The sequence below is a fragment of the Grosmannia clavigera genome (assembly GCF_000143105.1).
Source record: "Grosmannia clavigera kw1407 unplaced genomic scaffold GCSC_140, whole genome shotgun sequence".
NCBI classification, from domain to species: domain Eukaryota; kingdom Fungi; phylum Ascomycota; class Sordariomycetes; order Ophiostomatales; family Ophiostomataceae; genus Leptographium; species Leptographium clavigerum.
In genome coordinates this window covers 1,190,576-1,209,901 of record NW_014040801.1, presented here as the reverse complement: position 1 = coordinate 1,209,901, position 19,326 = coordinate 1,190,576, and the positions used below count along the sequence as shown (strand labels likewise).

General features: G+C 49.5%; 5 protein-coding genes across 5 annotated transcripts; 3 read left to right on the top strand and 2 right to left on the bottom strand.

The window, feature by feature from the left end:
- Positions 1 to 1,975: 1,975 nt before the first annotated feature.
- CMQ_560 (nacht and ankyrin domain containing protein) lies at positions 1,976 to 2,552 on the bottom strand (the record flags this gene model as incomplete). Its single annotated transcript, XM_014317639.1, has 2 exons — positions 1,976 to 1,996; positions 2,241 to 2,552. 2 exons carry the CDS (start codon positions 2,550 to 2,552, stop codon positions 1,976 to 1,978), a joined length of 333 nt encoding a protein of 110 aa, XP_014173114.1.
- Positions 2,553 to 3,434: 882 nt separating this feature from the next.
- CMQ_541 (uncharacterized protein) lies at positions 3,435 to 3,722 on the top strand (the record flags this gene model as incomplete). The annotated part of the gene is made up of 1 exon (XM_014317620.1): positions 3,435 to 3,722. One exon carries the CDS (start codon positions 3,435 to 3,437, stop codon positions 3,720 to 3,722), a length of 288 nt encoding a protein of 95 aa, XP_014173095.1.
- A 1,789-nt stretch (positions 3,723 to 5,511) lies between these two features.
- CMQ_808 (beta-glucanase) lies at positions 5,512 to 6,537 on the top strand (the record flags this gene model as incomplete). The annotated part of the gene is made up of 3 exons (XM_014317887.1): positions 5,512 to 5,574; positions 5,634 to 5,702; positions 5,770 to 6,537. The coding sequence occupies 3 exons, from the start codon at positions 5,512 to 5,514 to the stop codon at positions 6,535 to 6,537; spliced, it is 900 nt and encodes a 299-aa protein (XP_014173362.1).
- A 3,494-nt stretch (positions 6,538 to 10,031) lies between these two features.
- On the top strand, positions 10,032 to 11,364 carry CMQ_451 (secretory lipase; the record flags this gene model as incomplete). Its single annotated transcript, XM_014317530.1, has 2 exons — positions 10,032 to 10,386; positions 10,439 to 11,364. 2 exons carry the CDS (start codon positions 10,032 to 10,034, stop codon positions 11,362 to 11,364), a joined length of 1,281 nt encoding a protein of 426 aa, XP_014173005.1.
- Positions 11,365 to 11,683: 319 nt separating this feature from the next.
- On the bottom strand, positions 11,684 to 14,292 carry CMQ_1065 (acyl-thioesterase 2; the record flags this gene model as incomplete). Its single annotated transcript, XM_014318144.1, has 6 exons — positions 11,684 to 11,982; positions 12,049 to 12,636; positions 12,792 to 12,842; positions 13,395 to 13,594; positions 13,667 to 13,824; positions 14,278 to 14,292. The coding sequence occupies 6 exons, from the start codon at positions 14,290 to 14,292 to the stop codon at positions 11,684 to 11,686; spliced, it is 1,311 nt and encodes a 436-aa protein (XP_014173619.1).
- Between the last annotated feature and the right edge of the window lie 5,034 nt (positions 14,293 to 19,326).

Below are 19,326 nucleotides of genomic sequence, written 5' to 3'. Positions count from 1 at the left end.
CTCACTAAGCCTACAATGGACTAGACTAAAGCTTGTATTCGTGGCTTCTGCATCCGTGACTGCTCGGGTCTGGACCACTGGCTGATGTTGGAATCCTGACAAGGCAAATCAACAACCAGGAAAAATAAGAAAGATAATTTGCTCAAACAAGACGGCCCATCCCGTATCAGGCAGGAATTGAATACGAGCCCTCGTACTCCATACATAGTACTCCGTATACTTTCTTTGAACGCCTTTACCGCCGGTCAGTAAAGTATGCTCAGTCCCACATTGATCATCTTGATTGAAAAGCTGGGGCCGGAGAAGGTCATGCGAATGCACCGTCGAAGTAGGCTAATTTTGCCACTTACAAGATGTTAGACGATGAGGCCACCCCGGTCACGTGGCTACTCCGTCCAGTGGGGACTTCTTTCATTGACCACGAGTCAAACTGGACCTCTCTCTAGCCTTTCCTTTTCTTTCCCCTTCAAATTCTGGCGTGTGTTCGCATTAGCTCAGCCGTGGCAGCTTTGAACACTTACGACTACGTCCCAGTACTCTTCAAGACTGTCGGCGTCTTGGCACGAACTCCCCCATCGCTGTTAATGGGCTTTGTTAGGGTACCCGAACAGGAGAGGGTATTTTCGTCAGCATCGTATCTTTGCTCTGATGGTACTCTGTACTCGAATCCCTATGTGGACAGAGTATTTTATTTTTAAAATGTCATGCGATTCACCAAGGAGTGATACTACGTGAATGCCACACCTATCTCCGCGGGTATTGTTTGTCGACGTTTGGGCTGCGCTAGTTGACAAAACTAAAATCACGTCAAATTCTACTCTTACTCTTATTGCAAATTGCAAGTAACTCCAGATAGCCATTGACGTTCTCTTCCGTCTCTGTTGATAGGCGCCCAAATCGAAGCAAAGATTCGGTTGGCCTGAAACGCACAATGCGCTTCAGAGTGATTCGTAGATGCTGCAAACAATGTGCGATCCTATAACGTAAGCAGCCACCGGCTGGTCAATGCAACAATAGCAGTCAGCATCATCCATTCCGGCCAATATGCAACTGGTCGTGGCTGTGCGTGCCAGCCCAAATCTAATACGTTCAGATACGAATACGAAGGCAGGCACCGATCGTTTTTCTATCTCATCTCATGAGTCACTGATACTGACATCAATGACTGGGTTTTTAGCCAATCGTTGAAAACAAGATGAGTGCTTTACGGGAACCACGAGGCTCGCAGGCGGATCAAAACAGTATCTAGACGGAAGCACCGGGCTGTCCGTTCCATGTCAATAGAGTTGGATGAACAGTGACAGACAACAAAACATGTTGCTTCAGTGTGATGTGAGAGACTGCGCGAAGCACAGTTTCGTTCAGTTGAAATCCTCATATTATATATTATAATAAATAATTCACTGTCTATTCATCTAAATAAAGTAATGGAACAGGCATATTGTTAATTAAGCAGCCACGGCACCTTTTAAGTACAGAAGGGCGGAACACAGCCATGGAGACTCTCTACTGCAATACTAATACAGCCTCGGTACGTAGTTCTTCAATAACATCTTAGCATTATTCTAACGCTGTGGAAAGGAATGTCTAAAAGCTCTCTCGTACATCATCGTCGTTTGGTGGCATTTTCAACACACCAACTCACTAAAGGACTGTGACGGCACAGTTCGTATATGGTAAGGCTGTCCTCCGTAGCTGGAAAATTTGTGCAGAGAGATAGGTTGCCACAAAATGTAGGGTGGCCCATTTATACACAATGCTTGATTGCAAGAAGAAATTATTACTATACTATCAATCCAGCTTTAGACGCGTCAGCACCTATTAGGACAAACCAGATCTTGCGTAGCACCTCGTGACTTCAAAAATTCAGCTATAGAATTGTGCCCGTTCAAGATCGCCATTTGGAGCGCAGTCTTGTCCGAAGTCCCAGTTGCATTAACGTCAGCCCCCTTATCGAGTAGTAGCTTGACAATAGCTACGGGTCCATGTTCCAAAGCTGTGCAAAGACGATTTGTCAGGTTAACGGAAGTATAAGGATTTCTACGCGCCTCGAGTAGGAATCTGCAAATGGTCTCCTTTCCGTTGACACAGGCGGAGTGAAGCGCAGCTTCGTCCCTGGCGCCGTGAAAATAACCAGTGAGTCCCTTTTCGAGTAATAGCTTGACGACTGTCTCATGTCCATTTTCAACCGCATGATTCAGGAGTGTCAAGCCCTGGTTATCCGTCCACTTCACACTGACTTTCAGGTTGAGTAGAAGCTCAGTGACGGCCTCATGGCCGTTCGCGACGGCCAGCGACAAAGGTGTCCAGCCTTCGTTGTCTTGTGACTCAATGTTTGCACCCGCTTTAATCAGTAGTGTTACCACGGACCTGCGACCTTTCATAGCCGCTAATGATAGCAAGGTTCGACCGTTGGAATCTTTTGATTCGATGTCCGCTCCTACATCGAGATGCATGCTCATAGCAGCCTCATTACCGCTTGCAGCAGCAACCCACAAGTCGTCTGCATGCAGTTTTGAAACATGCCTTTCGAGGTTATCCCTCCGAGTCATTCTAATAGGACAATATGGGCATCGGATCGTCAAGTTTTTGTGGCCTTGTTGGTGTCTGACCAAATCCCTCCTAGTACTGAAACCAACCCGAACTTTTGTTCCATTACACGGTTCCATGTCGCAGATATGTTCTTTCGAGTGACAACGCTTGTGCTAGCTGCTTGCGTGTTAGTGGCGTCGTTTTTGCTATATTTGATCCGAGTGCTTACGCAAGAAGTTGTTTGGTCCTGCAAACACGAGGACAGTTTTCGCAGTTCATTGTTAAGCGGTGTCTAAGAAGAAATTAAGGAGATGGTGACAGTTGGCACAGAGAAGATCCGAAGAGCGTCTAGTCGTCTAGTCGAGAGAGTAATAAGGACTAGAAATCGAGAACAGAGAAGTTGTCAAGTAGGCGGCGGGGTAGACAGAGTGATAGCAGGGCGCTTAACTCGTTGCCCGATACGGACCATAGTGGTTATAAGACGTATCGATGCACTGGCAAGACATAATAAGTATATCACTTTGATGAAGCCGGAGGAAAAATCCTAGCATTTATACTGCACATATCTGCGATGAGAATCAACTTAGCGTGTCACTTTACCGTAAAGCTGTCAAAAACGGTCAAAAACGAGGCTGTCTCAATCCGAAACGCATAAGGCGTCGGTGCCCAAGTCTCCACCCATTTCCCACCCATTTTCCCACCCTATCTCCTGCAGTGTTAGCCCTGCTTTCCACAAGTACCTCGGAGGCTGAAGTACATCCATTACACGAGCTCGTCTCGGGCAACAGAAATAAGCAACAATCCCGCAAAAGCCTGACCAGCTACGCCAACCACACAATACCTTCTGTCGACACTCGGAAATAATATTCTTCACTCACCGCCCAATCACCAAAGTACCCACGATGGAAAACGACTTTATTTCTCCTACCGCCACTAATCTCGGCAACGCCTACCAAACTGCACAAACCGGTCAGCTGCCAACCATGCCGCCCTATGTCGGTCCGACTGATACCACCTCTTTTGACCAAGTCAACCATTCTGCGCCCAATGCGCAGCCGACTACGCTACCCGAAAGCATTCCAGCCAATGCTGCCCCTTTAGATCCTTTTGCACTCAATTCGCGGCCATTCATGACGCACATTTCTGATGCGGAACCATATGGGGCGGAGCTGAGCCTTCTGCCGCTGTGAGTATTTTTTTTTTATTAACCCACTTTTGAGGCCACAACTCTGTACTGGGTCCCGACTCTCAGAAGTTCCCGGTGAAGAGGCTCCCGATGCCCCACAAAATCTACATGGGCGGTTCGAAGGCCTCAACCGGTTTACTTGTGTTCAACAAAACTGTCACAAGATATTACAAAGCGAACGCATGCTTGCTGAGCACGGGAGAAAAGAGTCCCACCGTTCTTACGCTTGTTGGTGCTTCAAATTCTTCACCAGACTGGATTCCCTCAAGCGGCATCTCGATACAGAGCGCAAGCATCCATGCACAGTCTGCAATGCTTATACCGGAAAAAGACACGAGCATCTGTTGCAGCACCTTAAGAGACGACACGCAGAGATTGACATCGCTTCTACTGTATGAAGGTGTGCAGATGCGCTGCAGCTGTGGGGACTGCCGGGAATGTTGAGGTGGAAATTCCTTTTGATTTCTATTAGTGGGCAGTGGCTTTGAAGTTTGGTCCGGAGAGCAGTGCAGAGAAGAGCACAGAGGTAGCAGTGCGCGATTATGTTTGTTCGTACGGAGTACAAGTATGCTGTATTTGCCCGATTAGTCCTCTGAGAAGTACGGAGAAGAATTTGATTAGATTCTTCTGCTTTCTAGTCCTTTCATCATCTTTCTCTATCGCTTCTAGCTCTGTGGCGAAATTAGGCCAGCTCCCCCCATGTGTCGGCTATTCCAAGTCCGTAAATCACAAATCCCTGACTACTGCATAGCATGCGGATAGACTAGGATGCTGTAACGCCGGGGCGTAGCCTTAGGCTTGCTAGCGCTGTCACGGGAGCATGCGATGTCGAATTTCTCTCAGTTGGAAGTTTGACGTGTGGCACTCCGTACTGTAATCATCACTTCTTTTGTGGAATTTGGACTACTGGATGAACAGCGTAAGGCGGCATCCACGGAATAAATCACAGTTGCACAAGGTTGAAAGAGCAGCATCGGTTATTATACTCGTACTCCCGGACTCTGAATTTTGCGGCTCAGCACAGATTTCTGTACATCAGGTGCCACGAATTCTCCGTGCCTGTACAAAGAAAAGCGTTGCGTGAGTTTGCAGCTGTCCGTGGGGCAGTCGTCTGGGTCTCGTACGAGTCCCTTTCTCTGTCTTCTGAGTGGTGGGGTTGTTTCTCTCGTCCACTGGGGTGCCAAGAGGTCAGATCGCTGGCTCCACGATTCGCCTAGGTTTCAATAACACAACCGAAGCGGCCACAATCCACTCCAACCAGCTGGCAGCCGAAATACCAGGCCCCCCGCTAAACAAATGCGACAAACCCCTCGGAAAACATACGCCTAAGTCGTAAGTGATGGGATCCCCTGAGGGTCCACTATTAGCCGACGTTCTGGGCCACCAATAAACATGTAATCGTGTAAGGAGCTTCGCAAGCCCAGCCCCGTGAAACAATTAGCATGTGGCCATCGGCTCGAAAAACGGCCAATACGGAATGCATAGCATCGAACCGTCATGGAGTGCTACAGGGGCGAAAAGGGGGCAGCTGGACATGTCTCTCGCTGTCTTATATAAAGACGCATGTGCCTCCCTCGTTTACAGTCTGGATTTCTCGACCGGTCAAGCAGTCACTCTTTGTTCACTTCGCTCTCTTTCTCTCATTTACACAGGCCCATCTCGGCATCACAAGCTTGCTTGTTTTACACTCATTACCAACGATAAACCGCATATCCAGTTGAATTGGATACCATTTTGGACTTTTACTTCTAAGCCATATATCCATTTATCCTCCACCCCCCCAAACCGACACTATGAAGTTCGCTATTCTCGCTCTGGCCACTGTGGTCTCTGCCAAGTTCCGCGCTACAACGACGGTAATTTTCTCCCTTCGACACCGCCAGCTTGTGGCACTTGTATTGACTGAGATTCGCAGCGCTACTACGACGGCCTTAAAGGTGCCTGCGGTTGCGGTACCGATTCTGCTGGAGTCGCTTCATGGCAGGTATGGTTTCCGTACCCCCTTCGGTTCGCCCATAGTAGACTCGAGACTGACAAGATCCACCGCACAGCTCGGCACTAGCGATGGTGTCTACACCGCCGCCGGCTCGCAGGCCCTCTTCGACTCGAACGCCAGTTCCTGGTGTGGTGGTGGCTGCGGCAAGTGCTACAACCTGACGTCTACGGGCGAGCAGGCCTGCAGCTCCTGCGGCGCGGGAGAGACGACCGGCAAGAGCATCATCGTGATGGTGTCCAACCTGTGCCCGTACAACGGCAACGAGAAGTGGTGCCCCAACGTCGGCGCGACCAACAACTACGGTTTCTCCTACCACTTCGACATCATGGCCCAGAGCGAGGTCTTTGGCGACAACGCGGTCGTCGAGTTCGAGCCCGTCGCATGCCCCGGTGCTGCAGCATCCGACTTTGAGACGTGCCAGTGCCACGGCGTGCTGGAGACCGACGAGACTCCGCTCGGCATGACCATCGGCTCGTCTGCCGGCACGACTGCTGCTGCCGGCACGACTGCTGCTGCCACTACCAAGTCCAGCAGCTCTGCCAGCCAGTCTTCTGCGCAGACCTCTGTCCACACGACCCTCACAACTGCCCTGGTAGTCCCGGCATCGGCCTCGAAGCCGGTTACCAAGTCCGTCTCGAAGTCGACATCTGCTTCCTCGGCTGCCGTCAAGGCCTCCACGGTTCCCCACAAGCCTGAGGTGGCTACCGCCTCTGCCGAAGCCGTGAATGCGGCCGGCGCTGCAACGACGGCTAATGTTTTCGGTGCGACCACTGCCTCGAGCTGTGCAGCAGCCCACACCTACACCCAGACCGTCTGGGTCTAAGTTACAAGGAGCTACGCTCTCCGGTATCCGCCCATCCAATACTCCACGTCGCATTTGACATTTTTCAAAGTCGGTCAGGCTTCTTTTCTTGTATATATTTTTTTCATTATGATGATTTGGGTGCGCCCGGTCTTCATAAGCCAACCAACGGCTGCGCCTATTACCTATTAGCCAGGTGTATATAAAAGTCCATTTTGGAAAAAAAATGCCGTTTTGCACGGCCAGAACACAATAGCCCTTGCACCATTCCAGTGACGAACACTCTTATCGTAATTTTGTGCAGTGCATCGGATGCGGGACCATTAAGCGTCTGGACGATGCATCCCTTCTTGATTGTAGAAAGGTGTAAAAAGGCCTTAAACGCCTTAGGCGGTTACAGGACAAGGCTTGAATTACTGCACCATTCAATTTAGTATGGAGCTTAGCCATCGGTGGGAAGATGGAATGCTGCTGTGGCCTTGATCGCGTTTACAAAGGGATCTTACTAGATTCGCGACCATTCCGCAGTGAAAGAGGTAGCATTCCGTAGAAGCCAGCAAACTCCTGCTTCGCACCTAACACGTGCTAAAGTGTGGCCAGTGCTTGGATTGCCAACATGGAATCGAGAAAGTAACGCTTCGATGTACCCCACATATCACCCTGACGAGGTACGTAAGCACCATGGCTATTTTAGGATTAGCGTATCTCGGCAAAATGCAATTATCCCTGGGAGTTAGGGAGAAAGGGGAGTCCTTTGAAATTCGGACTCCAGTTTCTGAGGACCGCAACGGCAACGAGCTGATGTCCCATGTTCATCCCAACATTTTGACCGCCAAAACGCTGTTGCGTACTCCGTACGGGAATTCCGTACTTCGTACTTTGGATCCTCTTATAAGCGGGGCATCTGGCCAAGCTGTCCGACTGACCCGAAGCACGAACCACAAGCACAATGATCAGCGAACCCAAGCTGGAAAAATCCAAAACACTTCTGCAGATCAGCACCTTCTCGAAGAACCGGAGCACTCGGCTACAGAGAAGAGACAGCGCAGCGACGATGATATGGCACGAGCAATATACACGACAGACTTCCTTACTACCTGTGTCGCCGCCATTACGATCCGTCCTCCTTATCACAGTGCTCAACACCAAAGCGAGCTCGATTTTGCAACTATAAGCAGCGTAGGTATACCTTTCGACAGATTTCCGGAGCCCCCATGACCCCTGAACACCTTATATTATGAGGTTTACGACCAGTCTATATGGCTTTCTGCTGCTGGGGACGAGATGAAGCACTGCAAACCGAGCGACGGCGAATTATCGCTCTTGACTCTGCATTGTTTCTTCTATGTCTATTAGGATCAGCACCTGTCCTCTCGTGCGGAGCAGCTGAACTAATCGTCGAAATGGCTTGCCGCCAATCTCGAGGTGTAATCACGGCAACACGACACCGGCATTGGGCACTACAGGCTTGCATGTCTAAGTAATGTGGCGTGACATACGTGTATGCATGCGTAGATATATATGGTGGGCGCTGCCTAACGTAAGAGCAGATCTGTGACCAAAGCGGTGGAATATCAGGTTCCGTCTCTTCCTCATGGTCCTGTCGCCTGATGGCCATTGTAACTTTTGGAGCTGCTGAGAATGCTTCTGAATTTCCGGGATTAGACGAGGAGTAAAGGTATCAGAAAAAAAGAAAGAAACGTATGACACAAACGTCCAGGAAAAGACCGAGCCAGCAAGTCTTGGCCAGTGAATGTTACAGTCATAATAATGCTCTTTGAAAAACAATTGCTATCCGATAACAAATGCTTCACTCGGGGCCCATCTGTGTCACTGCCACACAAACAGCAAGATTCTGTCTTACAAGCATCCGAAAGATGGGAGCATGATAAGCTAAGCAGTCATACCTAAGTTTGATGAGCCCCGCCCGTTCCACGAGTAAAGAGCTAAATATTTGCACTTCTTTTCTAGCTGCCTGAATGCGGTGCACCGGAAATGGCAATCTTACAAAGTAAAAAAACCCAGAGACGCTAACCCTAGAAGTTAAGTACTTGACAATAAGGTGTCTCTTTATGTAGATAGCTTCTTCAATTATCAGCTGAGTCCTAAGAGTAGACAATGAGCTGCTTGTCAATTATGGCAGACAGAAATTCCCGCTGCAGAGAGCAATCATCACGAGATTCGGCAGCATCTACTCGTCCTTTATGGCCCGGGTTCGTTTGAAAGGAAAGCCAGTGCTAATTATATTTCTCCCCCCAAAGAAACCCCAGTGTCCGACTCGATTTCAAAGTAGATCCGGAGAGAAGAGCCCATCGCACAAAAAGCTGCAGCCATGCATCACGTATATACATGTTCATCGCGACAAAATCAAGTAATAAGGTCCTACAGCTCCAGCAAACTCATGGGGCTATTTCCTTCGTGGCATATAATTGACGACCGCTTTGAAGTACACAGAGACACGTCGATTGGAATTAGTATGTGATATGTCTGTCACTCGTATTGGGATCGCCTATTTACCACTTTGAGACGATGTCGCCTGCCAGTACCTTCCAGAACTTAGGAAACTGACGGCGCTTGTGTAAGACAGCACCGTTTTATGTGTTGTAGAACGCATATCGCATTACTGATTATTTCGAGCTGCTGGACCGAGACCATAGCTAGTAGTAAAGACGAGGGCTTCAAAGAAGCTCTGTATTCAAGCAGCAGAATAATTAGGAGTCATGGTACATATTTACTAGGACGATGGTGTTCATGCAATCTTCTTTGCCGGACATACGCCAAAACACTAGCGTTTAATCACGAAGAATAGCGGTCCAACATACAACCTGCTGCGCAAGAGTCTTGGCACTACATGTTCCCCTGACTAAACGAGTCTGTGCTCCGTACCATACGAGCCCTTACGAGCCCGCGTATGGGACGGCGTTGTATTGCGCTAAGGTGGAGTCCGGAACGCCGAATACTACATAGTTGATCTTTTTGCTAGAGTTCTCCAGGTTTTGGCGACCCATCGGCTAAGCTAACAACTGCAAGGCAGCGGGACCGTGCCTAGTCTAGGAACGGGCAACGCCTTCAAAGAGGAGATTCGGATGATCCGAAGTTATAGTCGAGACATGGGTATGCGTTCTCTGCAGTAGAGCATGGGAATCATGCTTAGCAATCAGCAATTAGCATTCGGCGGGTCTTGAGCTGGTGAAGCTGAGCGGCTATCACGACCCTCAATCGATTTTAATTCATACGAAATTTACTTGAAGCAAAACCCCTCTCCTCATCTTTCATCCGATCCATTTCTCACTAATGTCGGATGTTTCGGCAAAGCCACTCGCTCGCTCATATACACAATTGACGTGGAGCACGTAGCGTATGACTAGAGCCCAATGCAGGGACCTTGTATGATGCCCTTACGAGGCTGCTAAAGTATAAATATACCTCTACTGCTACTGACTTTTCTAGGGTTCTGAGTTACTCCTGACTTTTTTTGTACTGTGCCTGCTACTAGGAAGACATCTGACACAACAATGGTCACACTTCATGCTCTATTGACAGTGTTGATGCTCTCGACGTTGTCGCAAGCTATTCCTCTCATTCGACGAAGTACGGTGTTGCCAAGCAACGACGCCTTTTATCATGTGCCGGACAACATAACGAGCTACTCGCCTAGGGCCATTATCAACTACCGGAAGCCGCCAGCACCCATTGCAGCGTTTGCAAAGTATCCTATCAACTTGCAGAACTCTTGGCAGATCCTTTACCGGACAACAGACAGTCTCAACAACGCTACGGCTACCGTTCTGACTGTTCTGGTCCCGTACAATGCCGATTTCAGCAAGGTTTTGTCCTACCAGATTGCAGAGGATGCCGCATCGCCCAACTGTGCGCCTTCCTACGCCCTCCAGCTCGACTCTGACTCGGGCGGGACGGACAGTACCTTTGCCACGCAAGCTGAGACCCAGTGCTGCTCTCGAGCAGCACTGGGTCCTCATTGTTCCGGACCACGAAGGCCCTGCAGCTGCCTACCTGGCCAACCACCTGGCCGGATATTCTACCTTGGACGGTATTCGTGCCGGGCTGAGCTCGGGGAATATTACCGGGATGAAATCAGATGCTACAGTTGCCATGTGGGGATACTCTGGTGGCAGTCTGGCTTCCGGCTGGGCCGCAGAGCTCCAGCCTTTGTATGCACCCGAGCTGAAGATTGCCGGTGCAGCTATTGGTGGCACCGTCCCCAATATATCCAACGTGATCTCGTCGGTCGACGGCTCAACATCTGCCGGACTGGTACCGACCGGTGTCATGGGACTCGCCAACCAGTATCCTCTTGTCAAAGCTATCGTGGAGCAGCATGTGTTACCCCAATACCTAGACGCCTTTGCGAACACGACAAAGCAGTGTCTCGAAGAAGATCTCTCGGATTTCTCTGACAAGAACGTGTCTAGCATGCTTGATAGCCCAGACCTCTTTACAAATACGGCGATGATGAATGTTTTCAGTGCCAATGCATTGGGCAGCAACATTCCTCAAATTCCTCTCTACATTTACAAGGCTGTTCAGGACGAGCTCAGCCCAATTGCTGATACAGATAAGATGTACGGGCAGTATTGTGCTGGCGGTGCAATCGTCAAGTACGAGCGTGATTTGGTCTTCAACCACGGGACCTTGTCAGCTGTTGGCGCACCAAAGGCTCTGACATGGCTCATACAAGTCTTTGATGGGACTGCGACTCAGAAATCATGCACGAAAGAAACCATCATATCGTCTTTGCTTGACCCTGTAGTACTCGGAGTACTACCTGAGTTCATTTTCGAAGACCTTCTTGATTTGCTTGGAAAGGAGGTTGGCACGAGTTTATAAAGTGGTACCTTGGCGGAAGACACTAGTTTCTTGCTAATTTAAAGAAAAAGCTCGTACTGGAGACTGATCTTTGAATTAAACTGTGTAAACATCCTTTCAATATGTATCCGGAGGCTGTTGCCCCCTTTAGATTAAAGATAGATCAAAGCCAGACTTTGTGCGAGTCAATATAGCCAACTACCCTCGAGCTTTGTTACTCGAACACTAACTTCATGCGCCGTATTCAGTACCAGGGTATGTAAACGGTACCAAATCACTTTGCTCCAGCTGCTGCGCGTGAGATATCTTCAGAGTAAATTTATACCTGTATGAACCTCCACTACAGAGATGGCGAGGGCCGCAGAGGTCGCAGGATCGACTGCTGCGTCATGTTGGCTACCAACCGGCCGTTCTCATCCCACAATCGCGCCTCCGAGTAAGTCCGCCCATTCTGTCCGGTAACCGTCTTTAACTCCCGTAAGTGCCAGCTGCTCAGGTCGACGTCTGTCCCGAAGCAGCGCAGCGCAAAGTCCAGACTCGAGCAAGCCCCAGCATCGTCCAGAAAGAGGCCGCTGTGCGCCAGCGGCAGGAAGGACAGCGCGCCGTCCAGCACAAAACCCAGCCCGGCGTAGTGGTCAGCTCATGTTTCCAGCGGGTGCCGGCTACGAAACCAGCCAGCCGAGGTCTTTTCCGGCAGCGACAGACCGTCCTGCGGCGTGCGTGCGCGCTTCTTGGCCAAGCCGTAGAGGTTGTTGCCAGCGACACCTTCGGGGCAGTCAAGCGATTCGAAGAAGCGGTGCTGCAGGCTGAAGCTGATGTTGAATATCTCGACCACGGGCTTAGAGACAACGCGCTCGCGCACGAGCCGGTCCGATGTGTCGGTGATGTTCGGGCAATGCTCGTGCTTCGAGTAGGTCCGCTCTGGCTGTGCCGAGTACTCGGGCAGGACCAGGCTCTTCTCCTGCACCTGGAAATCAATGAGAACGATCACGCATGGTCGTACAGGCGCATTCTCCTTCTCTTCCTTCTGGCTAACTTCCACCTGCCGCGTTGAAAATGTGCGTGAGTCACGGATGCGGCGCACGGAACAGAGCAGCTTGGCCTTGGTAGACGCGGGTCCGATGTAGTGGCCCAGGGCCGAGTACAAGCGGTACTTGGGGTCGACGGTCTCACAGGCGGCACGAATGGCGGCCCCAACAACACATCCGCCATATGCAATGTCCCTCGAGTTGCCCATCCGCCCAGGATTGGACACCGTAACGAAGCGGTCTGGCTCGTTGGTAGGCACAACGGCTATCTGCTGCTGTAATGTGGTCGCCATGGTTGAAGGGTGAGGTTAAATTGCGGATACAATGGCGATCTCCAAGAATGAGGGTAACATTGAAAATGCGGGGAGGAGAGCACGAAGTTTAAAAAGATCGGCATGCATACGTATACGTCGTACTTACACTCTGCCGAGGTCCGGTTGGGTCCAGTTACATCGTGGGGCCGAGGCGAGGCTGAGCGCATGACAATCATTTGCAAAAGTACGGAGTAGCGCCGGCCAATAATTACGCTATGCAGCCATTAAGGCAATAGACAACAACAACGTATCGTAGACCGCGACAACTTTGGCCAGTTTCTAGACAAAGTCTTTCTTGCGACATGCAAAAGCCAACTGGTTGATCTAAAGTATAGTTTGTCTATTTTGTGGTGGTCTCAGTTCTCTCGATGGGCCAATTGTCTGCTGCTGGCATTGAAGCTATCTTATCTACGCGTCCTGTAGAAAACCTTGTCGGTGTACGATTGCTGCAAGGTCAAGCAATTACAGACGATGCAGACAGGCTAGCAGAGTACAATATTGAGGGACCTCTCCACCCCACCCATTCACATCTCAAATCTGTCTTGTCTAACAACCGGGCGGGTTGCTATAGCTGGGGCCCTTATCCAGAGTAAAACTGCACACGCTATCTTGCAAATGCAACGGATTCGACGACGCCTGACCCCAAACCCAATTACCTGAGAGCCTAGTCAGTTATGGAACCGAACAGCTTCTAAGAAGAGCAACTTACTAGGAATACGGCTACCCGGGACGAGATTGTCGGCTGCAGCCCAGACAAAGTCGTTGTTGCGGAACATCTGCTGGACATCGGTTGCACAATTGTTCTTACCCAAGCACTTGTACTGGTGAGGAAACATGGTGTGATGAAACTTGGCACTGTAGATCATGGCGTGATTGCCATTTCTGCTGCCAGTATTTTTGGGATCGGATCTGTGAAGCGACAAGTTACTATGCTGCGCTGCATGTATGGATGAGAGAAAAGAGGAAAGTCGTAATACTGACCCGTCGAAAGTCTCCAACGATCCCCAAGAGTAGTACGGAGTGCCATTGCCGCCTTTGTTGTCTTGCTCCATGAAGATGCCCCGTCGGTACCAGAGGTTGTCTGAGCCTTTCTGCAGCACAACACAGGCCCATTCCCAGTCGGACTCGTGGCCGGAGTCCTATTGTATCGTCAGAAAGAGGCACTGCCTGTCAGATTTTGAACGCTGCTTACATGTCGGAAATATATATCATAGCAGACTCGTTTCGTGGAGTCTCCGCAGCTGGACACTGTCCAATATGTTGGAAAGCTCGTTCCTCGGGTAGCAGCACCATTCCACTTTCCTGGAGACTGGCACCCGCTCCCTAGTTTTCTGATAATACAGCTATCGGCACCGTTTCCGTTTGTCTGTTGACCATTTGTCTCGGCCGCCTGGGGGTAGCATGCACCATCGGCGAAAAACCACATCCTAGGGGCCCTAATTAGACGATGGGGAACGATGCAGTATAATAGAGGGGACTTACGGCGCAAGGTCCTTGATAACGTAATCCAGATCTGTTGATGCCACGTCAGACTCACTTCCTTATTCTTAACAAGGGTTTAAACCCGTGAACATTCCAGTAGCATGACTTACTGTTTGACCAGTCATTGTCGCTATACTCATTTGCCGCAGAAGCAAATCCGGCCAAGCCGAGGAGTAAAAGAGAAAGAGATTTTGTCTGCATCGCCGCGAAGCTGATATTATGATAAGGCTCTTTGGTTTTTGAAGGAGTGATGCTGTGCTACCGTTTGGCTAGAAAGAAAGCGACCGGCTCCCATAGAGCTATTTATCTATTTCCCTTACTCCATCGTTGACAATTGCCGTTGACTGCGACAGTCGTATATCAGCAGGCCGATTAAATCTCACATCATCATCCTCATCCGGGCACCGTGTCTGAAGTGGTTGGCCTGCAATAGAGCTATCATTCTCACAGGTGCTTCCTGGTGGCACAATACGAACTGTTGCAGCTAAGAGTATCTTACATGTAAGCTGCAACCGACCAATCAGAAGTAGTTCCGACCGACCAATCAGAAGTAGTTCCGATATATAAGTTGGAGACATCACGCAGGAAAATACGTAAAGTCTTACCTTTCGCGCGCAGTAGCTCCAATTATTTTGGTAGGCGAACCGCCTCTTTTCCAAATTATGCATACGGACCTTCCTCTTTCGACAACAATCAAGCTGGGCAGTGCTTGTAATACATAGTATTGTACTCCGTAAGTGGCCTTAAGAGTGCTGTCAGCTTTACGAACATATTCTAGTGGGTCTTAAATACAAAATCGTGGGTATTGTCAAGTACGAGTATAAGAATCCGCCCCACTTGGACGTGTTGACCTGTGATTGGTCAGAAGGCACAAGAGAGGGGCATATCACTAGTACTAATACGGACCCCTAGAAGGGTCGCGATGTATCTACTCCGTATTTCTTCCTTACGGAGTAGTACGGAGTACAGCACAAAGATTTGCTTATACCCAACCCAATTCAGCCTCCTGCTCCTTACAGTGCAATATCATCTTCATAAACCCTGCGTTTTAGCTGTACGCTTGCACAAAAATTACGATTGCTTTTATTGTCAGCATTGTTGGGGTGCGTGATAACTCTGGTAGAGCGTGCAGTCAGGCAACTATGCAACGACGAAAGTCTGCAACTTTGGTATCTATTCTCTGTTTTACCACCTCGTCTTCCTTTCTATTGTGATACTTCGCAACAATCAGACCTTCACAAACTCCCAAACGGTGATTCCATGATCTCTTAGGTGCAAATTTTTACCGTTTTCTCCAACACTCACTAATAGGAGGGTATGCCAGAAATGTGGCACTAAAAGCTGATAACCACTTCGAGGGTGTTTTCTCGTCGTGAAAAGTTCCCATGGTAGTAGCTCCCGTGCCTTTGCTCTTATACCATTATTTCCATCATGTCCCAGATACCCCCCCGTCTGGGCGTTCTTGAATCCGAAATAGCCGTTTTTTTCCACACATTGCCAGTGCGTGTATGGATTCGTTTCACCTTTGGCCTTATCAATCCAAGCATCACCGTTTGGCTTCGTATATATAATTTGTCCAGACGCCTTCTCTAATATGATAAAAACATTTTCCGGCCAGGGTATCGTGTAGATTTGGCCGTCCCAAGCATCCGCAGGCTCGCTAGCTGGGGTAAGAATGGTCGAACTCGTCGAAGCTATGCATGCAGCCTTACTTGGCGCATCGCTAGGCACTCCCGCCATCGTTGGAGTAATAGCTAAAGCAGGCCTGCCAAGTTGCCTGACTGTTCGGGGTGGACGCTATTGATTGAAGGCGATATTAGACGACAGAGTTGATGCGTGGAGAGAAGGGAAGTTTACCCGTATGTTAGATTATGGGTGCCTAATGAACATGTGTGGTGGTATCATCTTACTTCCGAGCTTTGCCGGCGTGCATGATCACCCCCCTATGACGTCGTAAATACCGCCCCGCGCTACACAGTACATGTACTCCATATTTCTTCATCACACGACACATGTCTTCACACCCCCGCCGTTTTGGCCCAGTTCATTCGACAACGTCTGGTTCGAATGTAGCAGGGGAAATAAATTATCACAACAACTATGCTTCAGCCTCTAGCCTACTTCTCTCCACGTGTAGAAAAGCGGGTTCTAACTTCCGGACGAATTGTTGATAGCTTTAGCTATAAGTACAACATTAACCATTACCACAGAGTTTTTGGGTTCATTTCACCGAGTGTCATTTGCAGACGACAATTTCTTACGGGGAAGGAGATGTGATTGTTCTATCAAGATGACCAGCAAAAAAGGAAGAAAGGAAGAAAGCAGGTGTACATCCTCCGCGTCGTCGCTTTCTAACTCGCTTGCTCCTAAAACAGAGCTGTAAAAGTTTGATCAAACAAAAACGAACAAACTCTTCACTGCAAGACAACTACTTGGAACTTTGGACGAGCATTGACCCAGGCCGTGAGATAGATCCATCCCACACAAAGGCGACGTGCCATAGTGCCGCTCCGACGAACAAGCATGACATTGACTGCTGGGGAAGCAAGCAAAGGGGTACCATCTTTATCACTGAAAGTGACAGAATTGGTTGAATCCTCATCTCGTCTGCAGTTAAAGTCAGCCACTAAGCCCACATAGTTACCAGAGATCCCTTGCAAGGAGACTTTTTGAACATACAAGCTGGCGTCTTCGTCATATAGCGCGGTCTTGGAAACGGTACTTATAGATAGAGCAATAAATTCGAGCCCGGGCCCGGCTGTAAGTTCTGGTGCCAGATCAAGCTTAAGCTCCAAGTCTGGAGTGACAAGTATCCCGACCGGCCGTCCGTTTTCATCGATGATACATAGGTCGACGAGATGCTTGTTGGTGTGAACAGAGCCCCGAAGCCGAAAATATGCAGAGTGTGCCAATGAAATGATTGCGCTTGGTTTCATGCCTCTGCCCGTTTGGATTGGCTCTTCCATCGCCCAGCTTGGAAGGGTGTTTTCGTCCCGAACATTGAACGTGGCTCTCAGTGTGTCCTGCCAATATGCGTGATGACAGGGCCATCGGGTTGCGACCTGTTTCTTCAATGTCTCTAAAGTTATCTCTTCCAGAGGGCCGAACGGACACGGCTTGTTGATACAGCCCTGAATCCATGCAATGGCAAGGTACAAAAGCTTTTCTTCAGATCGTTTGTCGGGGTTTTTAGAACAACCACATGTATCTTGTACCTGGAATTGACTCAAAGGCTTGCCCAAAGAGGTTTCGACGCTCTCCAACCTGCCTGTCGGACCAGCGTTGACGTAGGAAGCCCACGCAATAAGAGTGTCACAGTAGAATAGGCTTCGTCGGTTGCAGTTATCGAGAAGTGTGAATGATTTAGGTGTGGATGCCCACGACCAGCTCGGGCGTGTCCAGTCATCTAGGGAACCGGCCGATCGTAGATCGTCTCCCAAATCCGTGCACCACAGCAAGCTTCTGTCAAAGTCTCGACGCGGTAGTCCATACAACAGTGAGCCAGGTTCGCCGTACAGAGCTGTAGCAATTCCATCGATACCGTCGTACATATCCGACAAGTCAGACCTTGATCTTCTGCGGTAACTGCCGACATGATCGAAGAACGTTCTAACAAGAGGCTCCCACGGCTGCGGATTCAGTGCATTCGGCGAGTACATGGCCATTTGGGACGACTCGTCTTCACCGATGGCACTCTGCCCACACTCAAAGAACGCCTGAGCATCAGTTAAAAACAATTTTCGCCGTCCTAGTACTGCTTCTTGGTATGTCGAACGTAGTGTGGACCAAACTGAAGATCCTCCAGTGATGTCACGCCAGTGAGTGACGTCGTTCATGAAACCGATGCCCGAGATCTGCTCGCGAACTTGCGCTTGGCATCTATCGCGGCTAACGCCCGGGATGCCGCTGTCAATGTCTCCGTCTGTGGCGATGATGACAACATGTGCATGGAAGAAAATTGTGCCCTTGGAACGGGCTTGCTCTTTTTTGTCTTCGTCGTCGTCCTGAACAGTGCACAGTCCATCGGCCCAGAGGTAGTCTATATTGAGGCGTCTGCATACTTCTATTGCGTCATTGAAGGTCATTGGAACGTCCGATTCGGCAAGGCCACCATCCGTCTGGAGAACTTCGATGTTTGATTTTTTGAGGCGCAACTTTGTAGGATCGGGATGGTCTCCCAGGATGTAGCTAAGGGCGCCATACTGACAGTTGGGGCCTGCTTGGACCAAACATCGCCTTCGAGTATTGATCAAACGGAAGCCAGTGGGAAGAGTGCCAGACGTAGGGCGAGGGCAGTACTGGTGTTTGGAGAAGCAGTCCTGCAGCCACTGCATCGTTAGATCCCAGTTGACACGTGTCCCAACCAGTGGCACCACTCCAGAGACACCGGGCCTTCCATGTAAGTACCCTCCAGTCATCGGTCGTTCTAGGGAGTGCTTCAGGTTAATAGGGGAGACCACCGTAGATAATAGCACCATTTTTTCACTTGTCTTCACGTAAATCATACCTTTAGGTCTCATCGCTATTCTACGCCTGCCGTCTTCTGTATGAGACAAGCCATTATGGTATCCATTTCTCCCCCAACTTCTATTCCCGTCTGAATCGAATAATCCTGTACGGATAATCTCATCATCGACAGCGAAAGCTAGGGTTTTACCCTCGAATTGGGAAGGGGCAGTAATCCCGGAGTAATATCCGTACGGCAACACACTGCGAATCAGAAGGCGACAAAATGGGCACTGGTTTCGTTCTGCGATATCTTCAAACCTGCATACTTTGATGTATATGTGCTGCAAAGGCGGTTCTTTGGAATTCAGACAGCAGAATAAGTGGTTTAACCGTAGATGCCTGCAGAAATCACACAGAGTTGGCTCAACAGGACTCGCATCTTGGCAGCGTGTGCACTGTTGGTGAAACAACTGTTTCGAAAGTGATGCCGAACTCTGACGTGCCTCTTTATTTTCAGGAGAACTTGATCTGTGGTCAGTTACAATAAGGTCGCTTGCGCAAAATCTGCACGTAGTTGACAGAGGATCTTTAATTGTCGTCATCGTGCTAACGAGTTGAGATGGCAACTCCTCAACCAAGTTCACAAGTGTAAAGCCGCAGGGACAAGCAGAACGTACGACAGATATCGTGCTCTGGTTTTAAACCCGGAA